We start from the raw sequence: 23,780 nt of genomic DNA, 5'->3' as shown, positions 1-23,780 counted from the left end.
GACCTCATGTGATTGTGTCTATATATCGTACCACATATTTTAAAATGAAAAACCAAAAAATGAAAAATAGAAAATAACAATATCTTTATAGGAAGAAAAATGTTTTTTAGGTGGTTTGCTTATTTCCTCCCACTTTTTGCCTTAGCTGCCAAGTAGTCAATGCCATCCCATACAAAAAACCATAGCCCTCTCTCTTCCCCACTACTCTGCTACTCCAAGGTCGTCTCCCTCCCTTCCACGCTAGCAGCACCAGCGCCAATCCGCCGCCGCAAAATCTCCCGACCACCACCTCCGCTACCGCTACTCGCACGATGGCGGCGGCGACGACTGCTCCGGTCGAGGTGCCGGTCACGGGGCCGGTGAGTCCCGCGCTCCCCCTCCCCCCCGCCTCGCCGTCTACATATTCCTTCCGGTGCTGGATCTGGCCGTGCCGGGGCGGCGGTGGTTCCGGCAGCGCCCGTGCCTCACAGCCGCTCGCGGGGCCAGCTTCGTGTTGGTGGCTAGGGTTAGGGTTCGGTCGATTCGTGGGGTGCGATTGGAGCTTCGTCGCGCGTGTCTCGATTCGGTTTGGGGCTCGGGATCGTAGCTGGTTAACTAAGCTTGTATGCTCATCGATGCTGCGAGATAGGTCGCGGGGATTTCTCGAAATAGGCCAATACTCATGAACTTATTGTGCAGCCTGATAGCGCTGATTTGTACTAGCTGCTATCTGTGACCTTTTTACCTGTGATTGGTTGTCGTAACAACCAGCTCTGGCCTCTGGGGTACCGAGTTTATTCGGGGATATGCGGAACCATGCCTTTTTCGTGAATGATACTATCCGGAATCATGCTTGCGGGATGATGAGACATTAACGCTGCTTGCTAGCGATCAGTGCTTTTTTAGGGTATCCGACCCAAGAAAATGCTTGTTTAGTCTAGGGGTTCTGGCCACCTTTTGCTTGTTTTGAATAGCTAGTTTGTTGGGTTATGCCAGATAACCTGCAAGTCGTTTGACAGAAGTTGATGTTTATATATGAATTGGGGGAAAATAGCAAAGCATATACGAGTTTGTTTGAGATCCATAATTTTCTTAGCATAGCAAGCATACATGAGTTATGGGAAAAACAGCCAAATGATTGCTGTTGAGTTTTGTTACTTCCATGCAGAGGATCATGCTGATTGAGGTCGCTCGCTGAGCTTAATTTTACAAGAGTGCTTAAGAGTTAAGACTTGTAAATTGGAGAACAACTTCAAACTTTACATATTTAAATAGGCTTAACTTGCAGGCTATAAAAATCATTGGCACATGGAGTAATTTTCTCCATACAAGGGGATGATGCTTCTCATTTAATGTAGATGCCCGATCTGCAATTTGTGCTTATATGGGAAAACCCAAGATTATTAGTTTGACTTCCATTTACATGCTAACTCAGCTTTTGAAATCCTTCGCTTGCTTATGCATTTCCTTATGCACCAACCTTCATTTGCATGCTAACTGGCTTTTTTTTTTTTTTTTGCTTCCCTTTCTATTTCCCTTTGTACCCCTTCTGAAGCTTATAATGTTTCCAGGTGAGGACTGTGAAGGTCACCAATGTTTCCCTGAGTGCAACTGTGCAAGACATTAAGGAGTTCTTCTCCTTTTCAGGAGACATTGAACATGTAGATATGCAAAGGTTTGTCAATTTTGAATGTGCACGCAACAGGATCATACTTCTTTTACTTCTACAAATTGGCCTTTTAGTGTCATTCACAGATTTTAGTTCACACGTTTTTTTTTTCTCTTGACAGTGGTGATGAGTGGTCTCAAGTTGCATATGTTACTTTTAAAGACGCCCAAGGAGCAGAGACTGCCCTTCTTCTTTCGGTGAGCAATTAAGGCTGTCGTATGATTCAGTATTTCAGTTGAATGGTTATTATTTTCTGTCCTTTAACTGTTCATCATTCTTTAATCATTAGCTCTCAACAAAACTTTTGCTTCCTTCATTGGGGCATGTATATGCCAAGTGCTTATTCAGATGGCATATCTTGTTTTCTATGCTTTTCATCTCTAAGTTTGCTTGGTCTTGGTGTTTCCTAGTGTCCTGATTATATCACCCCTTGTAAATATATATTTCCCTTATTACTTGGTAATCCAGTTGTTGATAAATCACCTAACGACTTCTACTCAATGGTTTTCAGATGCCATTTACTGTTTTCTATGATTTTCATCTCAGTGGAAATATCTAAGTTTGGTCAGTCTTGGTGTTTCCTAAAGTCCTGATATGCCACCTCTTGCAAGTACACAATTCTTTTATTACTTGCTAATCCGGATGCTGATAAATCACCTTAAGATTTCTCCTCGATGGTCGCCCAAAAAAAGCAAAGCTCGGATATTTTAAGCACAGTATATATCGCTTAGAGAACTTATTTTTGAGAAGACATTTTGTCTCATTGTAACAGGGCGCGACAATAGTTGATCTTTCCGTTATGATTGCGCCTGCTCCAGAATATCAACCACCCCCTACCGCCTCTGCTCCACAGGTATGTGATGCCTCACTTTCATGTGCAAGTGTTCAATTCGTTTAGTATGTTGTGTCCTGAATTGAACATGGCACATCTGATAATTCTGGGTGTATGTATATGGACACGGGGACACTTTGTTTTAATGTAATTTCTCTGAAACATACCATTGATTGTTCGAGGTCATGTCCTGCATATTCCTGTTTCTTGACCATATGTGATAAATGGTTTTATCGTGATTCATGCCTAGTTTTTGACAAATGACCTTACGACCTGTGAGATTTTCAGCATCCTATCAGTGCTAACCTAAAATGAGACGGTACTCATGTGTCCTGCTTTGATTATAATTAAGCTCTTCTATGACTAGTATTCTGGACAACTGTATGCATTTATCTATTTGGCTGTCAGATGATCCAAGTTTTTGAAGTCATGTAATGTGAAGTGTGCTGGTGTTCATGCACTAGAGCTATGTTTATGACTGGCGACCTTAGTAGTAGCATATGCAACAGAATTTCAGTATTTTGTTTAATCTTGCCGACAATATGAATTGAATGTTGCATTCTGTTCTCAGATGAGTGGAACAAGAGTACCAGTCGGTGGTGACAATGTGGTCCACAAAGCTGAAGATGTCGTCAGCACTATGCTCGCCAGGGGTTTCACCCTGGGCAAAGACGCCGTTGGTAAGGCGAAAGCTTTCGACGACAAGCTTGGCTTCACATCCACCGCTGGTGCCAAGGTAGCCTCCATCGACAAGAAGATTGGGCTTAGCGAGAAGTTCACCATGGGCACCTCCGTGGTGAACGAGAAGGTCAAGGAGATGGACCAGAAGTTCCAGGTGTCCGACAAGACCAAGTCTGCGCTGGCCGCGGCTGAGCAGACGGTGAGCACTGCGGGGTCTGCCATCATGAAGAACCGGTATGTCTTCACCAGCGCGTCGTGGGTCACCAGCGCGTTCAGCAAGGTGGCCAAGGCCGCCACCGACGTCGGCACGATGACGAAGGAGAAGATGACATCTGAAGAACAACAAAAGGGTTCTGGTTCGTCTGGAGGGAACTCATACACACCCATCCGCTGATTGTCATCCCATGTTCCTTTTTGTGCCTCGCTTGACATGTTGTATCGGTGGGTCCGAAACATAGATATAGTAGAAAACATCAAACCATCCTTCCATACGTGAACTTTTGCAGTCCATGTTTCCCCCCTCTCTTGGTAGAACAGGGATATTTGCTGGTGGTCACAGTGTACTCTGGGGGTTTATATGTTCAGAATGGTTACGAGGTAGAATTGCTGGGATTGGACATTTTACTTTGGTTAGGTTGTGGAAGGGTGCTGTAATAATATTGCTGGCCGTGTGTTAGTCCGTTGGTGCTGTGTTCTGCAACAATGGCCCTGGCTTTGCTTGACCAGTTCCATTTGCAGTGGATTCTTGAGCGTAGGACAGATAAGGTTCTTATTTTGTGGCACAGTTGATGAGGTTGTGGTCTTGTGGAGCGTTTACACGACACACTGTACGATTGTTGCAAGGCGGCTGTCCACAGGGAACATGTTAGGACCGGTATTAGTTACCTGAGGAGGGGGCCCAACTACGGGATTAACCCATTTATCTTTAGCAATACGAGTTGTAAAGCCCAACTACGGGATTAGCTCATTTATCTTTAGCTATACGAGTTGTAAACGAGGCAAATCAAACAACAATAATAATCATTATTGCTGACTCCCAGAGGAGTCGGACTTCCTAACCTAGCCGCAACCTCGTCTGCACGCCGCCCCCTCCTTCCCCTACAGGCTACGCTCTAGGGCCGGTAGAGCAGTCGGTTCTACCAATTTGGTATCACCTAGCTCGGCTGCGATCATATCTTCTCCGCCCCCACCGCCACATCGTCGTCGCTCCCGCCCGCTTCCGCGGTCGTCGCCACCACGGCGGGATCCCCGGTGGTCGTCACGACGGCGAGCTCCGCCGCATCAGCGCCTGTCATCTACACGCCCGAGCAGATGAGCGGGGTCATCAACGACCTCGTCACCGTGGTCCAAGGCATCCACCTCTTCTTGATCGGCACCTAGGGTCCCCCGACGCCGCCGCAGCCGTCCGTCTTCTCTGTGCCGGCGCCATGGGTCCCACCCTTCACGGGCGTTCCGCCGCAGCCCCCATCAGCACCGGCTCACCCCTGGACGCAGTGGCCGCCGTCCTCCCCCGCCAGTCTGAGTGCCGCAGCGACGGGGGGCGTTCCCATCCACCAGATTCGTTTCCCCCCGTCACCGTCGCCGCTGCCGGCGTGGCTCACTGCTTCGTCGACACAGCCGGTCTACACCACCGCAGGCGACCCGCCGATCCCCACCCTCCCGGGCGCTGCAGCGCGAGTTATGCACGCCTCCATGAGGCGTGCCCCGACGCAATGGGCCACAGCGGCGTTACACCGACACCACCCCGCTACACCAAGGTCGACTTCGCCACCTTCGATGGGTCAGAGGACCCCCTGAATTGGCTCAACCAGTGCGAGCAGTTTTTCCGCAGGCAGCGCACCCTGCTGTCGGATCGCACCTGGCTTGCCTCCTACCACCTCAGGGGCGCTGCCCAGATGTGCTACTACTCCCTCGAGCAGGACGAGGGCGGCATGCCTCCGTGGGACCGTTTTCAGGAGCTATGCCTCCTTCGCTTCAGGCCGCCGCTCCGCGGGAGCCGCCTCGCGGAGCTTGAGCGCCTCCCCTTCACGTCCACGGTGCAAGACTTCGCCGATCGCTTTCAGGCACTCGCCTGCCACGCCCCGGGTGTCACGGGGCAACAACGCGCGGAGCTCTTCGTCGGCGGACTTCCGGATCACATATGGGTGGACGTGGAACTCCAGGCTCCCCAGAACCTGCAAACGGCGATGCACTACGCTCGAGCATATGAGCGCCGGGCCCAGGCGCTGCAGCCGTCTCCCCCAAGTCACGGGGCCCGGCCACCCGCCCGCCCCCCCGCCGACCGCAGCGCCGCCCACGCGGCCCGCACCGACCGCCCCAGCAGCGACGCCGCGTACCTTTCGGCGCCTCACCCCGGCGGAGCAGTTGGAGCGCCATCGCCTCGGCCTGTGCTTCAACTGCGACGAGCCTTACGAACCAGGTCACGTCTGCCCGCGCCTCTTCTACTTGGAGACGGTGGACAAAGGCGACACCGACACGGGCGCCGACATAGTGACGGAGACCGCCCTTGACGTCGTGCCAGCCACGTCGTGCGTCGTCTCGCTCCACGCGTCGGCAGGGATCCGCAACGAGCAGACGATGCTCCTACCGGTGATGATACACGGTGAGCAGCTGGTGGCCCTCCTCGACACCTGCTCCATGCATAACTTCCTGCCGGAGACCACCATGCGTCGCTTGGGCCTCCAGCCGACGGGCGGCGATCATCTCCGCGTCACCGTGGCCAACGTCGACCGCCTTCGTTGCCATGGCCTGGCGCAGCACGTGCCGCTTTCCATCGGCGACGAGCACTTCACCATCACGTGCGCCGACATCGACTTGGGATGCTTCGACTTCATCCTCGGCTTGGACTTCCTGCGGCCCCTCGGGCCCATACTTTGGGACTTCGCCGCCTTGACGATGACCTTCTGGCGCTAGGGCCGCCATGTCCGTTGGACATGCATTGGGGGCGCCGCTCCGGCACCGCAGCTCCAGCTCACCACGGCCGACCTCGACTCCGAGCACCCCCTATTGGCCCACCTCCTGCAGCAGCACGACGACCTCTTCGACGAGACGCAAGGCCTCCCGCCTGCCCGGGTGTATGATCACCATATCCACCTCGCTCCGGACACGACACCGGTGGCCGTGCGGCCTTACCGCTACCCCCAACTGCAGAAGGACGAGCTCGAGTGACAGTTGCTGTCTACTGTTGGCTTCTTTTCCTGTAGACAGTGTTGGGCATCCAAGAGCAGAGGTTTGTAGAACAGCAGCAAGTTTTCCCTTAAGTGGATCACCCAAGGTTTTATCGAACTCAGGGAGGAAGAGGTCAAAGATATCCCTCTCAAGCAACCCTGCAATCACGATACAAGAAGTCTCTTGTGTCCCCAACACACCTAATACACTTGTCAGATGTATAGGTGCACTAGTTCGGCGAAGAGATAGTGAAATACAAGTAATATGGATGTATATGAGTGGTAATAGCAATCTGAATAAAATATGGCAGCGAGTAAACATGCAGTAGAACAATAAATAAACGGCGATTCGATGTATGGAAACAAGGCCTAGGGATCCTACTTTCACTAGTGGACACTCTCAACATTGCAATCATAAAGGAATATAAATAAGCACTTCACTATGCTATTCTGAATTACTCTCTGGCAAGATAACGAACTCTAATTCATCATGTAGGCAAACCTTAAAGATGTATTCCCAAGTACTAATAAACACCCCACGCTGTCACTGTGAGCATTCATATGAGGTACTAACACACCACAATTTCATAGAGACATCCAACTCAAATCATAACTCAGTGAATAAGTATTCTGTGAAATATAGCCTAAGTGACCCACACGGTGCAGACACTGTCACCTTTACACACGTGGGACAAGGAGTCTCCGGAGATCACATAAGTAAAATCCACTTGAATAGCATAACGACATCTAGATTACAAAGCTCATCATATGGATCTCAATCATGTGAAGCAGCTCATGAGATCATTGTATTGAAGTACATGGGAGAGAGATTAACCACATAGCTACCGGTACAGCCCTTAGCCTCGAGGGAGAACTACTCCCTCCTCATGGAAGACAGCAGCGGTGATGAAGATGGCGGTAAGTCGATGGAGATGCCTTCCGGGGGCACTTCCCCGTCCCGGCGGCGTGCCGGAACAGAGACTTCTGTCCCTCGAATCTTGGCTTCACGATGGCGGCGGCTCTGGAAGGTTTCTCGTACCGTGGCTTATTCGTCTAGGGTTTTCGCGACGGATTCCTTAAGTAGGCGGAAGGGCAGCCTTGGAGGGGCCATGGTGGGGCCAGACAATAGGGGGGCGCGCCCCCCCCTGGGCCGCACCACCACCATGTGTGGGGCCCCCAGGGCTCCCCTCTGGTGCCTCTCTGGCTCTCTGGAAGCTTCCGGGAAAAATAAGGTTCTGGGCATTGATTTCGTCCAATTCCGAGAATATTTCCTTACTAGGATTTCTGAAACCAAAAACAGCAGAAAACAGGAACTGGCACTTCGGCATCTCGTCAATAGGTTAGTTCCGGAAAACGCATAAAATCATCATAAAGTGTGAACAAAACATGTAGGTATTTTCATAAATCAAGCATGGAACATAAGAAATCATCGATAACGTTGGAGACGTATCAACAGTGCACACTCATGCTCGCCGCGGGCATTATCCGGATCTCCACGTCGCCGTTCTCGGCGCCGGTGCTGCTCGTCCGCAAGGCGGATGTCACATGGTGTTTCTGCATCGACTATTGTGCCCTCAACGCGCTCACGCTGAAGGACAAGTTCCCGATCCCGGTGGTCGACGAGCTCATCGACGAGCTCCATGGGGCACGCTTCTTCACCAAGCTCGACTTACGGTTGGGCTACCACCAGTCCACCAGGTGCGCATGCACCCGGACGACATCGCCAAGACGGTGTTCCAGACCCATCATCGCCACTTCGAGTTCGTGGTGATGCCCTTCGGCGTCACCAATGCGCCAACGACATTCCAGGCCCTGATGAATGATGTACTCCGCCCCTATTTACGTCGGTTTGTGCTCGTTTTCTTTGATGATATTTTGATCTACATCACCTCGAGGGCGGAGCACTTACAACATGTCACCATCGTCTTCAATGAGCTTCGAGTGCATCATCTTCACCTTAAGCGCTCGAAGTGCTCGTTCGGGACGACTTCGGTTGCCTACCTCGGCCACGTCATCTCTGCCGAGGGGGTGGCCATGGGCGCCGACAAGGTGGCAGTCGTCGCAGCATGGCTGCCACCTCGTTCACCGTGCGCTCTTCGCAGCTTCCTGGGCCTTGTCGGGTACTACCGGAAATTCATCCGGGACTTCGGCATCATCGCGACACCTCTCACGTGGCTCCTACACCGCGATGCCTTCGACTGGGATGATGAGGCCACCGCCACGTTCGAGGCCCTGAAGGGGACCCTCACGACGGGCCCCGTTCTCCAAATGTCGGACTTCACGCGGCCGTTCATCGTCGACTGCGACGCCTCCGACATGGGGTTAGGCACCGTGCTTCACCAGGGTGACGGGCCACTTGCCTACTTCAGCAGGCCTTTCGCCGCACACCATCTCAAACTTGCGGCATACGAGCAGGAGCTCATTGGCTTGGTGCAGGCTGTGCGCCATTGGCGTCCCTACCTTTGGGGGCGCTCGTTCTAGATTCGCACGGACAACTACAGCCCCAAGTACTTGTTGGATCAGAGGCTCTCGACCGTGCTGCAGCATCAGTGGATCGGCAAGCTATTCGGTTTTGATTTCACCATGGAGTACCGACCGGGGCGCCTCAACACAGTCGCCGATGCTCTCTCCTGGCGCGACGCCACCGACGAGGATGGCGCACCTGAGGGGCTGGCATTGTGCATTCGCTCGGGCCCCTCCTTCTCCTTCTTTGACACCATCCACCAGGCTTCGGCGGAGGCGCCTGACGCCCAACTTTTGTGACAGTAGCTGGAGGTGGGCGAGTTGGAGGCGCCATGGCGCCTAGATGAGGGGCTCCTCTTGCATGGGCGCCGTATCTTCATGCCCGACCACGATGATCTACGACACCAGGTGCTCCTGCTGGCCCATTTGTCCAGCCACGAGGGCATCCAGAAGACTCTCCACCGTCTCCGCGCCGACTTCTACATCCCTGGTGATCGGGCCTTGGTCCGGGACTGGGTGCGCTCTTGCAAGATATGCCATCGCAACAAGATGGATACACTGCGCCCGGCGGGGATGTTGCAGCCGCTGGAGGTGCCTTCCCAGGTTTGGGCCGACATCTCCATGGACTTCATCGAGGGCTTCCCCAAGGTGGCGGCAAGTCCGTCATCCTCACGGTGGTCGACCGCTTCTCCAAGTACGCACACTTCATCGCGCTCGGCCACCCGCACACCGCCGCGTCCGTTGCTCGTGCCTTCTTCGACGACATCGTCCGCCTACACGGTTTTCCCGCGTCGATCGTCAGTGATCGGGATCCGGTGTTCATGGGACATGTTTGGCGTGACCTCTTCAGGATGGCGGGCAACAAGCTCCGGTTCAGCACGGCGTTCCATCCTCAGACGGACGGCCAGTTCGAGGTGGTTAACAAAGTGATCGCCATGTACTTACGCTGTGTTACAGGTGATCGTCCTCGCGCATGGGTGGATTGGCTCGCTTGGGCGGAATATTGCTACAACACCACCTACCATTCCGCCCTGCGTGCCACGCCATTTGAGGTGGTCTATGATCGACCACCACCGCCCATCTTGCCGGTCAACCCGGTGACCGCTCGGACGGAGGTTGAGGGGGAGCTTCTCCGCAACTGTGACGAGATGCTTGCTGAGGTGCGGCAACGTCTCATTTAGGCCCAGCAGCTCACCAAGCACTACTACGACGGCCATCATTGCGAGGTGGCCTATGCAGTGGGCGACTGGTTGTGGCTGCGCCTTCTTCATCGATCCACCCAGTCCCTCGACCCACGTGCGAGGCGCAAGCTTGGTCCTCGCTACGCTGGCCCCTTCGTCATCTTGGAGCGCGTGGGAAAACTTGCATATCGCCTTCAGCTGCCAGAGGGCTCTCGCATCCATGATGTCTTTCATGTGGGACTACTGAAGCCACACCGGGGAGAGCCGCCTGCAGTAACGCCGGCGTTACCACCGATCGCCGATGGTCGTCTCTTACCGCGCCCAACGAAGGTGTTTGATACCTCAAAAACGTATCTACTTTTCCTAACCTTTTTGTTATTATTTGCCCTCAAACTTGTGGGTTTTGAATGCAACTAACGCGGACTAACGCTGTTTTCAGCAGAATTTCCCTGGTGTCTTGTTTTTGTGCAGAAAATCAACTTTCGGAAAAAATCCCAGAAATATACCCAAATGCCTTATTTTCCCGGGGAACTCACGGAGCCAGAAGGTGAAGAGCAGGGGGCCTGGAGCTAGGAGTACATGGCCCAGGCGCGGCCCAGGCCTTGCCGCGCCTGGGGGTTGTGTTCCTAACCCCTTCGTCGTTTCAGCCTCCCATTTCGGCTATAAGATCCTCGTCATGAGAAAACCCCAGGGGGTTCGAAGTTATTCCAGAGAAAAGTCCGTAGCGCCACCGCCTCGCGAAATCCTATTTAGGAGGCAGGAACTCCGTTCTAGCACCCTACCGGGACGGGGAATTGGAGGAGATAATCTCCATCGCCATCACCGACGCCTCTCCATCAACTATCCATGATTCCCCCATCCATGTGTGAGTAGTTCCCTCGCTGTAGGCTGAAGGGGATGGTCGGGATTGGATGAGTTTGTTCATGTAATAGCATTAGAATTGTTCGGGGCATAGTGTCTAGTATCCGTTGTGAGTATTTTCTGCATTGTTGCAACTTGTTATACTTAATGCTTGTCACTTTGGGCCCGAGTGCCATGATCTCAGATCTGAACTAATTGTGTTTTCATGATGATGCTTTATATATTGTTCTTGATCATATCTGCAAGTTGTATACACATGTCATTTTTCGGAACCCAAGGCTCCGAAGTGACAATAATCGGGACAACCGGAGGGGATGGCTTTGATGTGAGGATCACGTGTGTTCACAGAGTGTTAATGGTTTGCTCCGGTACTCTATTAAAATGAGTACCTTAATTATCAGTAGTTTCCCTCGAGGCCTCGCTGCAACGGGTTGGTTGGACAAAAGATGTCGCGCAAGTTTCTCATTGCGAGCACGCACGACTAAATAGGAACACACGCCTATAGTTATTTTATTCTTGGATAGTTGTATCACTTTATCAGCAAATGCCCATGCTAGCTATTATATGAGTCGTCTCATTCATGCAACGCCTGATTATTCATCCTTGTGCCTACAGTATTTTAATCCTGTTGTTTACCGCATCCACCACTGCTGCAGTTTTTACTTTATTTCCGATGGTACTTTATTACTGCCGCTGCTATAAAACTGTTGCTACTGATAAACCTCTGGGAGCTAGTCTATTTCCTGGTGCAGCTGAATTGACAACTCAATTGTCAAGGCTTATATTTATTCTTTGGCTCCCCTTGTGTCGAATCAATAAATTGGGTAATACTTCCCTCGAAGACTGTTGCGATCCCCTATACTTGTGGGTCATCAAGACTATTTTCTGGCGCCGCTGCCGAGGAGCATAGCTTTATTTATTAGTCAAGTTCGAAGTGATCATGTTCGCTGCTATTCATTATGGGGAAGACTCGAGATGAAAGAGTCCCTATATTTCCGTTCACTACAAGAAGAGGTACAACTTTAAATACCTCTGCTGCTTTTGATTCGCCGTCTGTAATGAGTAAGCTTCTTACTCCACCTTATGTTGATCATGCTACTACTTCTACTGAATCTGAAAATTCTCCTGATGATTTGGATGGTGCCTCTACTGTGTTTGATGAAAGTGGTTCGCTAGGTCCTTTCCTAGACACCACAATTGCTAGGGCTAAGCAAATCGAAAATGAAAGAAGTACTTTTCCGCCCTCCGGTTCACCTGAGCCCGGAGAGCATGCTAGTGACGATTTTGATGAAGTTTATATTGATCTTGATGATGATTTAATTGATGAATGTCACGCCGCTATTAATGCAAGCGCTGCTAAAATCCTACTTGCAAGGCGCGCTATTAAATATACGCTGCCTATTGATCCTACTTTTGCCACATCTCCCATAGACATTAGGGATAAGCATTATGATTTCTCTCCAGATTTATCTTATATATCAATTGTTGAGAAGGAGCCTTTTGTGGTACTGGAAATGAAAGTGCTATGAAGCATATGAATGAGCTCTGAGTAATGTTTTTGTTGATGATAATAAAATGCGCACCTACTTATTTATTATTAAGATTTTTCGTTTTATTTGAAAGGTGCCGCGAAAGTTTGGTAAGATAGTTCATTGCCTGGCCGGGTCTATTAAATGTCCTAAGGATTTAGTTGCAGCTTTATTTCATAAATATTTCCCTGCTAGTGCTCAACATGCTGCTTTGCAAAATATTACTGACTTTGTGCAGGAGAAACAAGAAATATTGCCTATCGCATGGGCAAGGTTTTGCTCATTAATTAGAGGAGTAATGAATTGTCCTTTTGCTAAAAATAAATTACTTGATATATTCTATAATGTACTAACCGATAAATCTAGGATATACCTGGATAGTTGTGCTGGTTGTGTTTTCAGGCAAAGAACTCCTACTGAAGCCGAAGAATTTATTGCTAAAATAAGCAAGAATTATGATGAATGGCATATTCCTGAGTCTACACCAACCCCGAAGAAAAGAGGGATGACTGAATTAAATGATGAAGTGATGAAGGAAGCCAAGAAATCTCTCAAGGAGAAGGGTATTAAATCCGAAGATGTGAAGAACCTCCCTCCTATTGAAGAATTATGTAAGCCAATTCCTCCCACCGTTGTCGAAGTACATGCTCTTCAATTCAACAGCGGAGACGTTCCTTATGGTAAGACTCCCGACCAATGCTTAGATGAGTTTGATAATTATTGTATTAAGCAAGATAACTTTAATAAGAGAGTTGAGAGACATTTAGAGGAAAAATCTAGAGAGATTAGTAATTTACATGATATTGTGGAGCGAACCTCCAATGGTGTGAAGATGCTTGTTAAGCATTTCCAAATGGTTCAAACACAAATAGATCAGCTCACCAAAGTGCAAAATGATTTGTTAGTGAATGCTCCTAAAGAGAAGCATGCTTATGAGATTAGAACTAGAGGTGGTGCTACTACCCAGGATCCTTTATATCCTGAGGGTCACCCCAAGAGAGTCGAGCAATATTCTCAGCGCGCCGATGATACTAGGATTAAATCTAAGGAAAATAAGAAGAAGGAAAATATAACACCTGTAGAATCTTTTGATCCCGCTGTAGATCCTAATAGTATATCTATTTCCGATGTCGAAACTGAAAGCGGCAATGAGAAAAGTGAGGCTTCCGATAAGGAAGAAGTAGAAGAAGTTGAGGTTGCACTTGAAAAGCAACCTAAAAACGTGAAGTACACTAAGGAAGATTTCATTTCCAACATACATGGCAAAGAAAGAGAACCTTGGGTGCAAAAACCAATGCCTTTCCCTGATAAGAAACACAAATCAATGGAAGAGGAACACTTTAATTAACCGGTTTTGTGAATGGATGAAACCTATGTACTTGCAAATTCTTTTGACTGATGCTATTAAATTGCCTCCTTATTCAAAGTATATGAAGGATATTGTTTCTAACAAAGGAAAATTCCTACTGAGGAAATTCCTACTATGCTTGCTAATTATTCCTTCAATGGCAAAGTTTCAAAGAAGCTCGGAGATCCAGGTATACCTACAATTCCTTGCGCTATTAAAAATAGTTATGTTAAGACTGCTCTATGTGATTTAGGAGCCGAAGTTAGTGTCATGCCTTTTTCTCTTTATAGAAGACTTGATTTAGAAAAGTTGATACCTACTAATATATCTTTGCAAATGGCTGATAAGTCCAGAGATATTCCTATTCAAATCGAGGTAACTTGATTATTTCGTGAAAATGCAAGATTTTACTTCATATAAAATTATTTTTGATGTCAAGACCTGATCAACCTTGCCACCAAAGTGATTTTGATGAATGAAACAATGCTTTCATAAGTGCCACCACTATTTACTTTTCATATTAGAATGTTTTAGAGCTACTAGAAGTTTTGTTTGGTTTGGTCTTTCATCGTTGTTTAAATTTTTCGTGCGCTGAATATTTTGTTTTAAAATCTGGAATTTGGTCAAAAATGAAGTTTCTCGAAAAATTCCAGAAAGTTTACCAAAAAAAATTATTCATGAAATGAGGAGGATTGGGACCTGAGGCTGCTCAGGGGGCCCCCCCAGGCCGGCCATACATGGGCCAGGCATGGGAACCCCCTGGCCGCGCCTGCTATGTGTATGGGGCCCTCCTGGCCCCACTCACTCATCACTTCCACTCATTCCACTCTCTCTCCCGAAAAAACTCATACCAGTTTGTTCTCACTCGCGTTTTCGCCCGAGAGCTCAGGATTTCTTGATCTCCTTGCCCATCCCAGATTTCTGTCTGAAATTTGGCACATTTGCTCTCCGGTATCTGACTCCTCCGCTCATCCCAGTAGAATTTTTTTGGTGGAGTATATCTTGAGTATTTTTCCATGTTATGTGACAGGTTATGTGAGCTTGTATGCTTGATTTATGCTCTTAGAAGTAGTTTTGATGCATGTTTAGCCTTCCTACTTTTTCTTATAGTGATTCTACCTTGTTTATTTGTCTTAAAATAATTTTTGTGAGATTTGTTGAAAATTTCAGAAATGGATGGTAATGCTTATCAACTCCTTCAGCATGAATTAGAAGTGGGACAAGTCATGAGAGATCGTCGAGAAGAAAGTGTCTTCCCTTCTTTATATCCATGTCCCAAGTTCATAAGCATTGCAGGAACTTCTGCAGATTTCCAATTGTTGCTTGAAAGGGAAGGGTTAGAAAACTTTGCTTGTGATCAACCTTTTTAGTTCTTGAAGCTAACCATGTCCGTGGTGCAGGATTTTGAGTGCAATTTCAACTCTTCTAACCCCATGGTGCATTATAAAATATATAACAAATCTGTTAGCTTGCCTCTTAGTGTTTTCTGTGCAGCTATTAAGGTGCCTTGTTGGGGATCTTATGAGAAGCTCAAGGAGAAACCCCAACACTTGGCGGACTTATACAAGGAAATTTACCAGGGGAGGAGCTTCAAGGACGAGAATGGTCCTTTTATAGCTGCTGCGGTGAAGCAAGATTGAACTTACAACTTGGGTGCCATGATAACCCAACGATTGGCTCTTAACTGCGAGAAAGGAAGTTTTTGTAGAGGTCTTATTGCCTCCCTTTTACTTTCTTTCCACGATGTGCCACCGCATGCGCTTGATTTGGCATTCAGTTCGAGAAGACTCGATCTTAATTCAATGATTCAGCACCAGTTTGTTTCTCCCGATTCTGAGCATGACCATTTACTCTATGAAATATCTTTCTGGAAGAAATCTAGGAGAGTAATTCAACTAACCGCACAGTTAGATTGCTTGCACCGCTTCTTGATTTTTCTGGCACGAAAAGCTTGTCACTTTTGGAGCCCGAGCTGGACGCGTACATAGCAGAGCAAGACCAACAAGCGGAAGGTGATGAGGGAGAAGCCGAAGATCACTCTTTTCAGCCCGCTAGCACTTCGGGATTCTCCTATCCACCACCAGACTATGATTATGGGCAACATGCTTCATCTTCTTCATATGATCCCGGGTATCAAGGCACGGGGGATTCAAGTGCTTGGGATCCCAAATATCGCTGGTATTAGACCTCACTTAGGCCAAAAGCCTAAGCTTGGGGTAGGTACGCCGTCATCACTCATTCATTGCATATTATAATTGTCGATCATTTGTATATACTTGTTTCGCTTCTTTTGGTTGTTTCTCTTTCGGTTATATTTATTTCAGTAGGTTCTTATTTTAGTTTTTGAAGGTTGTTACTACTGTAGTAATCTCTACTTTCACTTTTTTTTATTTCATTTGTGTGCCGATGGTGGCCTCTAATATGAGGAAGATGATATTTGGGGAAGTGCTGCCTAAAAAACAGATTTTGGACTGATACTGGAAAAATTGAGTCAATAGCATCAGACATACAAGAACTTATTTAGGATGTGCAAACACCTACAACTAGTTGCAAACTGTGTTCCACTTGTACACGAACTTGACATGCGGGTGCAAAAACCTCCAAAGGAGTCCAAATGAGACCCATAACCAATCAGCCAGCGACACGTGGCGACACGCTATCAAAGTGCATACCCACGTGTTTGGTTAATTTCAGAAAATCCCCTCATTCATTGATACGTCCAATTTGCATCACTATTTTATATCATAATTTGCTGTTATTCGTTGATATATTTCATATTTGGAGATAATACTTATGTTATTTCATCTATTTTGCATGTTTCATGATTATTGGAGGATCGCGCACCGGAGCCAGGATTCTGCTGGAAAAAGCGCCGTCAGAATGCAATATTTTGGAAGATCAACAGTTGACGGAAATTATACGAAAAATCCTATTTTTCCAGATGACGGAGGGAGCCAGAAGGGGGAGCCGAGGGGACCCGAGGTGGGCCCACCTCATAGGCCGGCGCGGCCCAAGGCCTGGTGATACGTCTCCGACGTATCGATAATTTCTTATGTTCCATGCCACATTATTGATGATATCTACATGTTTTATGCACACTTTATGTCATATTCGTGCATTTTCTGGAACTAACCTATTAACAAGATGCCGAAGTGCCGATTCTTGTTTCTGCTGTTTTTGGTTTCAGAAATCCTAGTAAGGAAATATTCTCGGAATTGGACGAAATCAACGCCCAGGGTCCTATTTTGCCACGAAGCTTCCAGAAGACCGAAGAGGAGACGAAGTGGGGCCACGAGGTGGCCAAACCATAGGGCGGTGCGGCCCAAGCCCTGGCCGCGCCGACCTAGGGTGTGGGCCCCTCGTGACGCCCCTTGACCTGCCCTTCCGCCTACAAATAGCCTTCATCGCGAAACCCCCAGTACCGAGAGCCACGATACGGAAAACCTTCCAGAGACGCCGCCGCCGCCAATCCCATCTCGGGGGATTCAGGAGATCGCCTCCGGCACCCTGCCGGAGAGGGGAATCATCTCCCGGAGGACTCTACGCCGCCATGGTCGCCTCCGGAGTGATGTGTGAGTAGTCTACCCCTGGACTATGGGTCCATAGCAGTAGCTAGATGGTTGTCTTCTCCCCATTGTGCTTAATTGTCGGGTCTTGTGAGCTGCCGAACATGATCAAGATCATCTATCTGTAATTCTATATGTTGTGTTTGTTGGGATCCGATGAATAGAGAATACTTATTATGTTGATTATCAATTTATATCTATGTGTTGTTTATGATCTTGCATGCTCTCCGTTACTAGTAGATGCTCTGGCCAAGTAGATGCTTGTAACTCCAAGAGGGAGTATTTATGCTCGATAGTGTGTTCATGTCTCCGTGAATCTGGGGAAGTGACAGAAATCTCTAAGATTATGGATGTGCTGTTGCCACTAGGGATAAAACATTGGTGCTATGTTTGAGGATGTAGTTAGTGATTACATTACGCGCAATACTTAATGCAATTGTCTGTTGTTAGCAACTTAATACTGGAGGGGGTTCGGATGATAACCTGAAGGTGGACTTTTTAGGCATAGATGCATGCTGGATAGCGGTCTATGTACTTTGTCGTAATGCCCAATTAAATCTCACAATACTCATCATAATATGTATGTGCATGGTCATGCCCTCTTTATTTGTCAATTGCCCAACTGTAATTTGTTCACCCAACATGCTGTTTATCTTATGGGAGAGACACCTCTAGTGAACTGTGGACCCCGGTCCAATTTTCTTTACTGAAATACAATCTACTGCAATACTGTTCTACTGTTTTCTGCAAACAATCATCATCCACACTATACATCTAATCCTTTGTTACAGCAAGCCGGTGAGATTGACAACCTCGCTGTTTCGTTGGGGCAAAGTACTTGGTTTGTGTTGTGCAGGTTCCACGTTGGCGCCGGAATCCCTGGTGTTGCGCCGCACTACATCTCGCCGCCATCGACCTTCAACGTGCTTCTTGACTCCTACTGGTTCGATAAACCTTGGTTTCTAACTGAGGAAAACTTACTGCTGTACGCATCACACCTTCCACTTGGGGTTCCCAACGGTCGCGTGCTGTACGCGTGTCAAGCTAAATTTCTGGCGCCGTTGCCGGGGAGATCAAGACACGCTGCAAGGGGAGTCTCCACATCCCAATCTCTTTACTTTGTTTTTGTCTTGCTTAGTTTTATTTACTACTTTGTTTGCTGCACTAAATCAAAATACAAAAAAATTAGTTGCTAGTTTTACTTTATTTGCTATCTTGTTTGCTATATCAAAAACACAAAAAATTAGTTACTTGCATTTACTTTATCTAGTTTGCTTTATTTACTATTGCTAAAATGGGTACTCCTGAAAATACTAAGTTGTGTGACTTCACAACCACAAATAATAATGATTTCTTATGCACACCTATTGCTCCACCTGCTACTACAGCAGAATTCTTTGAAATTAAACCTGCTTTACTAAATCTTGTTATGCGAGAGCAATTTTCTGGTGTTAGTTCTGATGATGCTGCTGCCCATCTCAATAATTTTGTTGAACTATGTGAAATGCAAAAATATAAAGATGTAGATGGTGACATTATAAAATTAAAATTGTTCCCTTTCTCGTTAAGAGGAAGAGCTAAAGATTGGTTGCTATCTCTGCCTAAGAATAGTATTGATTCATGGACTAAATGCAAGGATGCTTTTATTGGTAGATATTATCCCCCTGCTAAAATTATATCTTTGAGGAGTAGCATAATGAATTTTAAACAATTAGATACTGAACATGTTGCACAAGCATGGGAAAGAATGAAATCTCTGGTTAGAAATTGCCCAACCCATGGACTGACTACTTGGAGGTTGCACCGATTAATAGCCGACCGATTAAATCAGTTAATCGTCCGAATTCCGATTAATCGCTACTCCCAAGCCGGCCGAGCAGTTAACGATTACCGATTTCCTTAACATTGCTTGGATGATCATCCAAACCTTTTATGCAGGACTGAATTTTTCCTCGCGGAACCTATTGGATTCAGCTGCTGGAGGTACCTTTATGTCCATCACTCTTGGTGAAGCAACAAATCTTCTTGATAATATGATGATCAATTACTCTGAATGGCACACGGAAAGAGCTCCACAAGGTAAGAAGGTAAATTCTGTCGAAGAAACCTCCTCCTTGAGTGATAAGATTGATGCTATTATGTCTATGCTTGTGAATGATAGGACTAATGTTGATCCTAATAATGTTCCGTTAGCTTCATTGGTAGCTCAAGAAGAACATGTTGATGTAAACTTCATCAAAAATAATAATTTCAACAACAATGCTTACCGGAACAATTCTAGTAACAACTATAGGCCATATCCTTATAATAATGGCAACGGCTATGGTAATTCTTATGGGAATTCTTACAACAATAATAGGAACACACCCCCTGGACTTGAAGCCATGCTTAAAGAATTTATTAGTACACAAACTGCTTTTAACAAATCTGTTGAAGAAAAGCTTGGGAAAATTGATATACTTGCTTCTAAAGTCGATAGTCTTGCTGCTGATGTTGATCTTTTGAAATCGAAAGTTATGCCTAATGAAAATCATCATAATAAAATTGTTACTACAGCAAATGCCATCCAAGTTAGAATTAATGAGAATATAAGATTGATGGCCGAATTGCGTGCTAGGTGGGAAAGAGAAGAAAATGAAAAAGAAGATAATATAGCTAAAGTTTGGACTATTACCACCACCAATAATGCTAATGCTACACAAGTTTCTGCACCTCCTACTATTACTAATAAAAGAATTGGTGTTAGCAATGTTTCCACTTCTAATGCAAAGCGCGAGAAACTGCCTGAAACTGCTAAAACTGCTGAAACTGCCTGTGATAAAACTGCTGAAATTTTTTCCAACATTGGGGATGATGATCCCATTGCTTTAGATTATAATGGTTTGAATTTTGATGATTGCCACATCTCTGAAGTTATAAAGTTCTTACAAAAACTTGCTAAAAGTCCTAATGCTAGTGCTATAAATTTGGCTTTCACGCAACATATTACAAATGCTCTCATAAAAGCTAGAGAAGAGAAACTAGAGCGCGAAGCTTCTATTCCTAGAAAGCTAGAGGATGGTTGGGAGCCCATCATTAAGATGAAGGTTAAAGATTTTGATTGTAATGCTTTATGTGATCTTGGTGCAAGTATTTCTGTTATGCCTAAGAAAATTTATAATATGCTTGACTTGCCACCGCTGAAAAATTGTTATTTGGATGTTAATCTTGCTGATCATTCTACGAAGAAACCTTTGGGGAAAGTTGATAATGTTCGCATTACCGTTAACAATAACCTTGTCCCCGTTGATTTTGTTGTCTTGGATATTGAATGCAATGCATCTTGTCCCATCATATTGGGAAGACCTTTTCTTCGAACTGTTGGTGCTATTATTGATATGAAGGAAGGTAATATTAAATATCAATTTTCTCTCAAGAAAGGTATGGAACACTTCCCTAGAAAGAGAATGAAGTTACCTTTTGATTCTATTATTAGAACAAATTATGATGTTGACACTTCGTCTCTTGATAATACTTGATACACACTTTCTGCGCCTAGCTGAAAGGCGTTAAAGAAAAGCGCTTATGGGAGACAACCCATGTTTTTTACTACAGTACTTTGTTTTTATTTTGTGTCTTGGAAGTTGCTTACTACTGTAGCAACCTCTCCTTATCTTAGTTTAGTGTTTTTTTGTGCCAAGTAAAGTCGTTGATAGTAAAGTTCATACTAGATTTGGATTACTGCGCAGAAACAGATTTCTTTGCTGTCACGAATCTGGGCTGTTTTCTCTGTAGGTAACTCAGAAAATTATGCCAATTTACGTGAGTGATCCTCAGATATGTACGCAACTTTCATTCAATTTGAGCATTTTCATTTGAGCAAGTCTGGTGCCTCGATAAAATTCGTCAATACGAACTGTTCTGTTTTTGACAGATTCTGCCTTTTATTTCGCATTGCCTGTTTTGTTATGTTCGATGGATATTTCGATTTCATTGACTTTCAGTAGCTTTGTGCAATGTCCAGAAGTGTTAAGAATGATTATGTCACCTCTGAACATGTATATTTTGATTGTGCACTAACCCTCTAATGAGTTGTTCTAAGTTTGGTGTGGAGGAAGTTTTCAAGGATCAAGAGAGGGAGATGATACAACATGATCAAGGAGAGTGAAAGCTCTAAGCTTGGGGATGCCCCGGTGGTTCACCCCTGCATATATCAAGAAGACTCAAGCGTCTAAGCTTGGGGATGCCCAAGGCATCCCCTTCTTCATCGACAACATTATCAGGTTCCTCCCCTGAAACTATATTTTTATTCCATCACAGCTTATGTGCTTTGCTTGGAGCGTCGGTTTGTTTTTGTTTTTTTTTTGTTTTGTTTGAATAAAATGGATCGTAGCATTCTTTGTGTGGGAGAGAGACACGCTCCGCTGTAGCATATGGACAAATATGTCCTTAGGCTTTACTCATAGTATTCATGGCGAAGTTTCTTCTTCGTTAAATTATTATATGGTTGGAATTGGAAAATGATACATGTAGTAATTGCTATAATGTCTTGGATAATGTGATACTTGGCAATTGTTGTGCTCATGTTTAAGATCTTGCATCATATACTTTGCACCTATTAATGAAGAAATACATAGAGCATGCTAAAATTTGGTTTGCATATTTGGTCTCTCTAAGGTCTAGATAATTTCTAGTATTGAGTTTGAACAACAAGGAAGACGGTGTAGAGTCTTATAATGTTTTCAATATGTATTTTATGTGAGTTTTGCTGCACCGGTTCATCCTTGTGTTTGTTTCAAATAGCCTTGCTAGCCTAAACCTTGTATCGAGAGGGAATACCTCTCATGCATCCAAAATACTTGAGCCAACCACTATGCCATTTGTGTCCACCATACCTACCTACTACATGGTATTTCTCCGCCATTCCAAAGTAAATTGCTTGAGTGCTACCTTTAAATTTCCATTCTTCACCTTTACAATATATAGCTCATGGGACAAATAGCTTAAAAACTATTGTGGTATTGAATATGTACTTATGCACTTTATCTCTTATTAAGTTGCTCGTTGTGCGATAACCATGTTCACTGGGGACGCCATCAACTACTCTTTGTTGAATTTCATGTGAGTTGCTATGCATGTTCGTCTTGTCTGAAGTAAGAGCGATCTACCACCTTATGGTTAGAGCATGCATATTGTTAGAGAAGAACATTGGGCCGCTAACTAAAGCCATGATCCATGGTGGAAGTTTCAGTTTTGGACAATATCCTCAATCTCATATGAGAAAATTAATTGTTGTTACATGCTTATGCATAAAAGAGGAGTCCACTATCTGTTGTCTATGTTGTCCCGGTATGGATGTCTAAGTTGAGAATAATCAATAGCGAGAAATCCGATGCGAGCTTTCTCCTTAGACCTTTGTACAGGCGGCATAGAGGTACCCCTTTGTGACACTTGGTTAAAACATGTGCATTGCGATGATCCCGGTAGTCCAAGCTAATTAGGACAAGGTGCGGGCACTATTAGTATACTATGCATGAGGCTTGCAACTTGTAAGATATAATTTACATGATACATATGCTTTATTACTACCGTTGACAAAATTGTTTCTTGTTTTCAAAATCAAAGCTCTAGCACAAATATAGCAATCGATGCTTTCCTCTTTGAAGGACCATTCTTTTTACTTTTATTGTTGAGTCAGTTCACCTATTTCTCTCCACCCCAAGAAGCAAACACTTGTGTGAACTGTGCATTGATTCCTACATACTTGCATATTGCACTTATTATATTACTCTATGTTGACAATATCCATGAGATATACATGTTATAAGTTGAAAGCAACTGCTGAAACTTAATCTTCCTTTGTGTTGCTTCAATGCTTCTACTATGAATTATTGCTTTATGAGTTAACTCTTATGCAAGACTTATTGATGCTTGTCTTGAAGTACTATTCATGAAAAGTCTTTGCTATATGATTCACTTGTTTACTCATGTCATTTACATTGTTTTGATCACTGCATTCACTACATATGCTTACAAATAGTATGATCAAGGTTATGATGGCATGTCACTCCAGAAATTATCTTTGTTTATCGTTTACCTGCTCGGGACGAGCAGGAACTAAGCTTGGGGATGCTGATACGTCTCCGACGTATCGATAATTTCTTATGTTCCATGCCACATTATTGATGATATCTACATGTTTTATGCACACTTTATGTCATATTCGTGCATTTTCTGGAACTAACCTATTAACAAGATGCCGAAGTGCCAGTTGCTGTTTTCTGCTGTTTTTGGTTTCAGAAATCCTAGTAAGGAAATATTCTCGGAATTGGACGAAATCAACGCCCAGGGTCCTATTTTGCCACGAAGCTTCCAGAAGACCGAAGAGGAGACGAAGTGGGGCCACGAGGTGGCCAAACCATAGGGCGGCGCGGCCCAAGCCCTGGCCGCGCCGACCTAGGGTGTGGGCCCCTCGTGATGCCCCTTGACCTGCCCTTCCGCCTACAAATAGCCTTCGTCGCGAAA

At 45.9% G+C, this 23,780-nt stretch overlaps 1 protein-coding gene across 1 annotated transcript; it reads left to right on the top strand.

Moving 5' to 3' along the window:
• Nucleotides 1–191: 191 nt before the first annotated feature.
• LOC127311630 (binding partner of ACD11 1-like) lies at nucleotides 192–3,856 on the top strand. Its single transcript, XM_051342085.1, has 5 exons — nucleotides 192–359; nucleotides 1,551–1,654; nucleotides 1,770–1,845; nucleotides 2,421–2,501; nucleotides 3,052–3,856. The coding sequence occupies exons 1-5, from the start codon at nucleotides 312–314 to the stop codon at nucleotides 3,553–3,555; spliced, it is 813 nt and encodes a 270-aa protein (XP_051198045.1). The 5' UTR covers nucleotides 192–311; the 3' UTR covers nucleotides 3,556–3,856.
• Nucleotides 3,857–23,780: the final 19,924 nt, after the last annotated feature.

This window comes from Lolium perenne, chromosome 7 (assembly GCF_019359855.2).
Source record: "Lolium perenne isolate Kyuss_39 chromosome 7, Kyuss_2.0, whole genome shotgun sequence".
NCBI classification, from domain to species: Eukaryota; Viridiplantae; Streptophyta; class Magnoliopsida; order Poales; family Poaceae; genus Lolium; species Lolium perenne.
Note: the sequence above shows the minus strand (reverse complement) of the source record. Positions and strands in the feature narration are given on the sequence as shown.

Coding starts and splice junctions, on each gene's coding strand:
- LOC127311630 (XM_051342085.1), top strand. CDS start 312: ATGGCGGCGGCGACGACTGCTCCGGTCGAGGTGCCGGTCACGGGGCCG. Junction 1,846..2,420: donor AGACTGCCCTTCTTCTTTCG/GTGAGCAATTAA, acceptor TCATTGTAACAG/GGCGCGACAATAGTTGATCT. Junction 2,502..3,051: donor CTACCGCCTCTGCTCCACAG/GTATGTGATGCC, acceptor TTCTGTTCTCAG/ATGAGTGGAACAAGAGTACC.